Source organism: Lygodium microphyllum, chromosome 5, assembly GCF_053477565.2.
Source record: "Lygodium microphyllum isolate KBCC chromosome 5, Lygodium_microphyllum_v1.1.10, whole genome shotgun sequence".
NCBI lineage: Eukaryota > Viridiplantae > Streptophyta > Polypodiopsida > Schizaeales > Lygodiaceae > Lygodium > Lygodium microphyllum.
In genome coordinates this window covers 164530060-164537266 of record NC_141139.1, presented here as the reverse complement: position 1 = coordinate 164537266, position 7207 = coordinate 164530060, and the positions used below count along the sequence as shown (strand labels likewise).

The 7207-nt window shown below is 40.8% G+C and overlaps 1 protein-coding gene across 6 annotated transcripts; it reads right to left on the bottom strand.

Moving 5' to 3' along the window:
- Nucleotides 1-227: 227 nt before the first annotated feature.
- On the bottom strand, nt 228-1300 carry LOC148036635 (uncharacterized). Of its 6 annotated transcripts, XR_015691028.1 has the most exons (4): nt 1031-1300; nt 733-806; nt 359-657; nt 228-273 (listed from the first exon to the last, which is right to left on the bottom strand). XR_015691028.1 is itself a non-coding variant. In XM_087679173.1 (3 exons), exons 1-3 carry the CDS (start codon nt 1292-1294, stop codon nt 594-596), a joined length of 402 nt encoding a protein of 133 aa, XP_087535299.1. In that variant the 5' UTR covers nt 1295-1300; the 3' UTR covers nt 289-593. The 6 variants fall into 6 exon arrangements, 4 of the variants coding, with proteins under 4 accessions (XP_087535299.1, XP_087535301.1, XP_087535303.1 ...); XM_087679173.1 differs by lacking the exon at nt 228-273 and having other exon boundaries at nt 289-657; XM_087679175.1 differs by lacking the exon at nt 228-273 and having other exon boundaries at nt 289-628.
- Between the last annotated feature and the right edge of the window lie 5907 nt (nt 1301-7207).

Here is a 7207-nt window from a genome sequence, read left to right as displayed (position 1 = left end):
GCTATCGTTTTGCCGCTGGATGTGTCTAATATTAAGATATGAAAGCGTAAAGCAAGGAATCACCGAAGGACTATGGCCTATATTGCTGATCATATAATGTACAGATATGCCACTACTGCATACAAAACTTGGACAATATGCAATATGTCATTCGAATAGAATGAGCAAATACGATCAGTCAAGAGATTCAAAGTTAACACAAACATTAAAGCATTTATTGAAATCGTGGAAGGGGCCTCCGCTAGCCCCTGTACATGAGTCGCTGACTTTGTTCTGCAATATTGGCAAGAGAAACCTTGAGTGTACGAACCATTTGTATTAATATGCTATCTGGAGGAAACAGGATTGTCAATATTACTATAATGCAGGCAGCAGCACAATTATTGATTGAAAGAACCAGCTAGTTGCGGTGCTGGTGCAGTGGTGCTAATTCTAGCTAATTCAAGTGCGGTTCTTGCAGCAGTATGGTGGGGATCGTGCGCCTTTCCATGGCGTATTTCATAACATGCAGCTGGCAAAACGCTCTCGGACTTTGAACAAGCGGCGTCGAAGATCCTCATTCTCAGAGTTAATTGTCTTCAGAACGTCTATCTCTACTTGCCATTTCCTAACCTACTCGTTCTGAAGGCTGGCATTGTCATTAAAATGCACATTTTTCTCAGGAAATCAGTAAAGCACAGAAACAATCACAATGCAGGTGAAGTTATAATAAGCGCAGGGGCAGAAGGATACTCCACAAGATTTGTTTGGAAAGCATTTAAAGCCCGCTCGAAAATGTTCTTCACCTTGTGCAAGAGTCCACTAACCTGTGTTGCTTATAAATATTTAAAGAGTTAGTGAAATAATTAACTAAGAGACACACAATCTTCACCTGAGAACAATAATTATCAGATGACAAGAAGAATGCAAGATAAGTTGCGCAGAATCTTAACTAATTAGAGACAAGATCAGTACTTATGAACGATGAGAGACATGGAAATAGAATATGGCCTTCATGTTCACGGCCATTGGTAGAGGAATAGGGATCAACCTGCTCATTGAAACTTGCCACTTGTTGCTCGATCTCCCGAATTTTGGCGTCTATATTGTTGTCTGCATAGAGAATACTGCTCGGCGTTTTGTGCTGCTTACAATTAATATATTCCTGCTCCTGTCGGTTTGCACCAGCTTCTATACCGGGCTCAATAAATAGCTCACGGTCTTGCCCCACGTCCTCCTGTTGGTTTGCACCAGCTTGTATGCCAGGCTCAATATGTTCACGGTCAGCTTGGGCCAGCTCCAAGTCGTGCTGCATCTCAGGGTCAATATATTTCTCACGGTCTTGCCCCACCTCCAAGTGGTGCTGCATCTCAGGTTCAATATGCTCACGGTCAGCTTGGACCACCTGCAAGTTGTGCTGTTCACGGTCATGCGCCACCTGAGAAAGAAGAAGCTTCTTAGTCTAATCGAGAAGATTAAGGCCCGTGTGCCGCAGATGATAATATTGTTGGAGGCGTCTACGACAATATTGACGTTGGCGATCAAGAACTGGTCGACGTTGATGATCCTGCCCTTACCAGGCTCTTACGCTTCGACGACTTTGATCTTTTGTGGTTCGACGATTTTGATCTTTTGTGGTTCGGCGACTTTGATCTTTTGTGCTTCTTTGATCTTCTTGCCTCCACTTCTCTCACATTGCTATCCTCTGCAGGCGTTGGATCCATAATAAACCGCTTCCGAAGATCATCAAGGATTCATGGCGGCCCAAAGCAGGCCCGAGGCGAGGGATATGAATACTGCACAATCCCTGAAGCTACATGAACTGAATTATTGTATGTATGGCATAACTGGTACTGATAAACTCTTTGGATTTCACCCCAAAAATGAAGGAAATCCCCTTTAAAATACTGCAGACCCCGTCCCCAGGCCAATGTTCTCGCGAAAAGCCTTTCCAATCGATGCTCACAAACAAATCGAATTTTAGTGTGTTTTCACGTCCGGAATTCAAAATACCAGTCGGAACTTTGCTGTGCGCTTTCCCCAAAACGCACTAATGGATTTTTCGAGAGAACTCGTATTTCATATAAATTTTTTTGTGCCCTGACATGTGCACCTAAACATGTCTATATCTCAATTGGTTTGTTGACCATGTTTCCAAAGATTCCAATATACCAAGGACCTGAATAATGCATTGGACCTACCGCTTTCTTTTTGTTGTGAACGACAAACCCATTCACAATGGAAGAAAATTGGTTCTAGGGATGAAAATAGATGGATCGAGATTTCTCAAGAGCATGATCCTAGCATTTTGTTTAAGAACTAGACCATGAAGAAGAAATCCACCTCCAAAATCGATGGAAGTAAGCTACTCAAAAAGAACAAAGGAAGGAGTTAGCATCATTCTCACCTATAGAATCAACACTCTAGAATATATGGACGTCTCAAGGTCTTTCATGCAAGGAAAGAATACACAATGCATCAAAGTTTATGATTCCATGAAGCTTATTGTAGAGCCCTCATATGACTCCCATACCCTGCTCTCTATGTACTCATGTTGGCTATCAATCAAACAAAGGACATGTCTAAGGAAGGCCGCAACAATTGGCTCTTCCAGTTCCCCCTGACCAAAGGCCCCAACCGTATCACTAGGATAGATATCAACCCATTAGGGATTCCTACACCTTCAGGTCTGATCATGACTGGGATCCCCAAACAATGCTCTCATTCACTATATTGAGGAATCCCTTGAAGATGAATATTAAATTCCATACATCCCTTATGATGAAGAGGGTAAAATAGCCCTTATGGGCTATAGAAGGATCTCAATAATGATGTTAGGACACGATGGAGGGTGAGGATTAATCAAGCCTATAGAGACATTTAAACACTAGCACTGCGTTCAAACGAGGTACGTGCCTTCTAAATGCCATCCAACATTAGGGCCAATTTTGAGCACAAATGGGCCTTTTGATTAGCTTTCACTAATGATAAGATTAGTGAATAGGTGAAAGCCATGTGTGGTCAAGAGTAAATTTGACTCTCTACTAATTTAGACAAACTTCATCTACCTCTAGCAAAAAAGTGAAAATGAGTCTCTACATTTCGTGAGACGAGGCAATTTCAAACAAAAGGTTTATGCTTAAGAATGCCCATTTTTTGGCTCTCTTGTTCTTGCTTTTAGCACTCTAATTTGACTTTTTGAGAATCAAAATTCTTTGAAGTTACTCTAGAATTTGAAAACTAAAAGACTTTTATCTCGATGTGAGAGACATTTCAAAAAAAATTTGTAGTTTGTACTCTTTTTGTGTATATTCATATTATAGCTCATATTACTTTGGAACCTCAACTCCTTCAAACTCGTTACCTTTGCTCTATTCCAATCACATTTTTTGCCAATATACCAAACTTCTTCCATGGCTTCTTCCAAGCAACCATCTAACTCTATATAAGTATGCACATGTGTTGCAATACAAGACAGGATGATATGTGATATTTAATAACCTACAAGCTCCACAAGTGGTTTTGGGGTTTAAAGGTTGCGGTGCCTAATCTCCTATATTTACTTTTACTTACCACCTACACACATGTACAGTAGTGTAGGTGGCGGCCACCCAACAATGTCACTTTATTCTTTATTTTTACATGATAGTAGAATAAGGGAAGATAGATATTGACCCCTTCTAGGAAGATGCAACCAAGGAATATGTAGAAGAAGGCAAAAGAAGAATTTTAAAAATTAGAAAAGTGCAAGAAAAGCTCAAATGGAGCAACAACTTAGCACATGCAATTTTTGAAACTAGAAAATGACTTTGCATTATTTTTGTAAAAGAGCACTGAGCTTACTCCTGTGCAAATCGTAACAATGGATCATGGCCAAAGCCAATTGGAAAATGGCTGAAAATCATGTAAATTGTGTGTGTAAAGTGAGAGAAGGCCAATTTGGACAAATCCAATATGAGGGTGCCTAAATATTGAGGCCATGCATAAAAACTAGAAAGTGAGTAGGATAAGCTCATTCTAGTGGTATCCAAGCTTGAGGGCTCTCTTCTTGCTTGCATCTCACTTGTGTGTGTGTGTGTGTGTGTGTGTGTGTGTGTGTGTGTGTGTGTGTGTGATAGAGTGAGGGACTGGTTGAAGAAGTTCATGGTTCTTCTTCTTCTTTGCAAAGCTTGCATAGCGTTTGAAGCAAATGAGGTGGAGCTTGCTTGAGGCGCATTATAAGGATTGTGGAGCCATTGACAAGAACCTTTTGTGGATAGACTACAATGAGAAGGTAAATCGATGAGTTCACCACATTCATTTGGAGAGCTTGCAATGGCTATGTGAGAGGTAACTATAGCTCTATTACTCAAAATGCCTGAAATTCTAAGTTGTCCATAAGCACCATCTAACTTGTGAGAGTGAGGATATTTTGGTTCCATTGTTGGGACGAATAGATTCGAGCAACTAGGTATGTGCACTCTAGGCATAGCGACAAAATAGGGGCTTGTGATCCAAAAGGTTGCATGGATTAGTGTAGGACGACGAGTCGAGAGGCTATCGATTCACATTTGTGTGTTCAATTTGTGATCAACATTACATAATTGATTTGATGTGGATCATAGATAGATTTAGATTTGTGTGTGAAAGTAGTAGGATTAGAAAAAAAGGTTTTAAAAATATTTAAAAATAAAAAATATATAAAAATTCTTAGTCTTTGTGTTATCACATAAAACCAGAAGTAAGGGGGTTACAAGTAGGGGGCTTGAGAAGTACGTAGTTGGCATTTCTTTTGGCTTTTTGAGTTTGAATATCTACTTGGTACTTTTTCTTTTGGCATTTGCTTCTATGTTTGACTCTTGTGTTTGTGTTTTTAGAGTAAGCGATATTTGAAGGGATTGCAGTAGAAGAAAGAGAGTTTGAAGAGACATGTAAGAAGAGACCACACTTGGGAGCATTGTAGAGGATGAGAGCAGATGAGGTGAAAGACCGCAGATCATCTTGATTGGTACACATATATGAGCCTCATGGACTTCAAATTCAATTGTTCTCACCTTGCTTCATGATGCTCAGATCCCAATTTCTAGAAGAGTTAAGGGATCTTGTCTCATCTCTCTCTCTCTCTCTCTCTCTCTCTCTCTCTCTCTCTCTCTCTCTCTCTCTCTCTCTCTCTCTCTCTCTCTCTCTCTCTCTCTCTCTCTCTCTCTCTCTCTCTCTCTCTCTCTCTCTCTCTCTCTCTCTCTCTCTCTCTCTCTCTCTCTCTCTCTCTCTCTCTCTCTCTCTCTCTCTCTCTCTCTCTCTCTCTCTCTCTCTCTCAATCCCTCATAAGATCATAGGCCATAAAGCCTCCTTATCTCAATGTACCTTGAGTTGAAAATCAAATGACAATATTTCCATAGGCCTTGAAGCCTATGTGCCCATCATCAAGAAATCAGATGAGTGTGACCTCAGCTAGACCATAAGGTCTCTTGTTGAAGCTTGTGCAGGGATTAAGGATTGTCTAAGAAATCAAACACCACATTATCATAGCTATTGTAAGACCTACACATGAAATCAGGAAATCAAATGATTTCACATAGCAGACATCAATTGCCATGAATTCGGACAAAGAAGGGTGCAATTCAAAAGATTATTTTCAACTAGGCTATGGCAATCCAGTCAATTCGGACGAAGGCTCATAATCCAAACAAATAGCATAAAATTGGCCCCCACACCAAGGCATAAAATTCAAACAAAGATTGCCTATTGAAGAAGATTGTGATGCCATCAATTTGGACAAAGAGTCCAAGGGCCAATAGGCCCATTCTCAAATCAAAAGACCATCACATTGCCTCCAATTGCATTGAATCTTCCATGGTTAGGAGTTTGACTGAGTTAGATTAGCTTCACGTACTCTTTTTATGTGAGTATTGACTTCTAGTCCAGTGTGTCCAGTGAATGCCAATATGTGCCAAACCTAGTTAAGTTGGGCCTCTTTCCTTTGCCTATTGACCTCTTGTGCATGCATAAACCTCACAACTTGTTGTAGGAGGTCCTCCTCGAGCCTTCTTTCTTCAATTATGATCTCATGTGATGGTCTACCCACATGTACTTTTGCGCTTTTTGTTCACATTGCACCAAGAGTTGTTGGTTTTTAGCCATAATCTCTCGAGGGTCAATCCCTAGAGCATAAATGCTTGAACCTAATGCTGACATGGTCACTTTCTGTTCTTGTGCAACTAAGGTTTTGATGATACTAATGAGGTCAAGTAGATTAGCAAGTTCCCTTGTAAAAGACAACTCTTCTAGGGTTACTCAAAATTTTTTGTTGCTACAAAGTTAGGTGTCTATTCTACATGTCATGTGATTGTTGCGAACTCATTTCTACTTGCAACCTCTCAATGCTAGCTCACAAAGATCAGTCAAGTTAGGTTTTGCACTTGCCTTTTAACCTAATTTGGTATGTGGGCTTGGCATGTGTGTAGGGTTGTGCAAGTGAACTCAAAGCAACCAAAACGTATCCCATGTGTAAACTAAAAGCAATGGTACCTATCCCTCATGTCTATTAGGGGTGACATCTCATATACATTACTCTATTCCCCTCAAGTGGACTCACTTACTTAGTCATGACCGAGTTATCACAAAGGTTGTTACAATGTTACAAGACATGTCACGGACAAGGATTGCGCAGCCATAAGGAAGTAGAGAAAGACCAAGGAAGCCCAACTCAAAAAGTGAATGAAGAAGCTCATTGCGCCCATGCAGGAAAAGTGGAGGAGAAGGAAAGCTTTAAAAAAACGTAAGAGACCACAGAATATTCTAGCAAGGCTCTCTCAAGGATGAAGGATATCCTATCAAGGATGAAGGAGGTCCTTTCAAGGATCAAGGATGCTCTCTCAAGGATGAAGGAGAACCTCCAAGGGATCTCATAAGGAAAGTGAAGGGCGCAATGTAATTCATTTTATAAGAGCACCAGGCTCTCTCCTGTGCAAGTCGTAAATTCTAAACGGACATGGGTGAAGGGATAAGGAGACTAGAAGGGAATAGGGAAAGAGTGCCTTGGCAAGTTGCCCAGTCATGTAAAAAAGGGAATGGGTGTCCAAGGGATTTAGGGTTTTGAATCTAAACCTAATCTAAACCTAAAAAGTGAATGAGGAGCTCATTCTTTGGTTCGCAAAATGGAGTACGTCCGAATAGTCAACTGGCACAAAAGCGGTCTCTTCTTCTTCTCTCCTTCTTGCTTGCTTCTGTGTGCTTGCGAGAGGGAGTG

Bases quoted from the DNA above. Each gene is read 5' to 3' on its own strand.
- LOC148036635 (XM_087679173.1), bottom strand. From the start codon at position 1,294: ATGCAGCACGACTTGGAGCTGGCCCAAGCTGACCGTGAACATATTGAG. The intron at 807-1,030 runs GTTGATCCCTAT...TAAGCAACACAG, and splicing joins TGGCAAGTTTCAATGAGCAG to GTTAGTGGACTCTTGCACAA. The intron at 658-732 runs GTATCCTTCTGC...TGATTTCCTGAG, and splicing joins TTCCAAACAAATCTTGTGGA to AAAAATGTGCATTTTAATGA.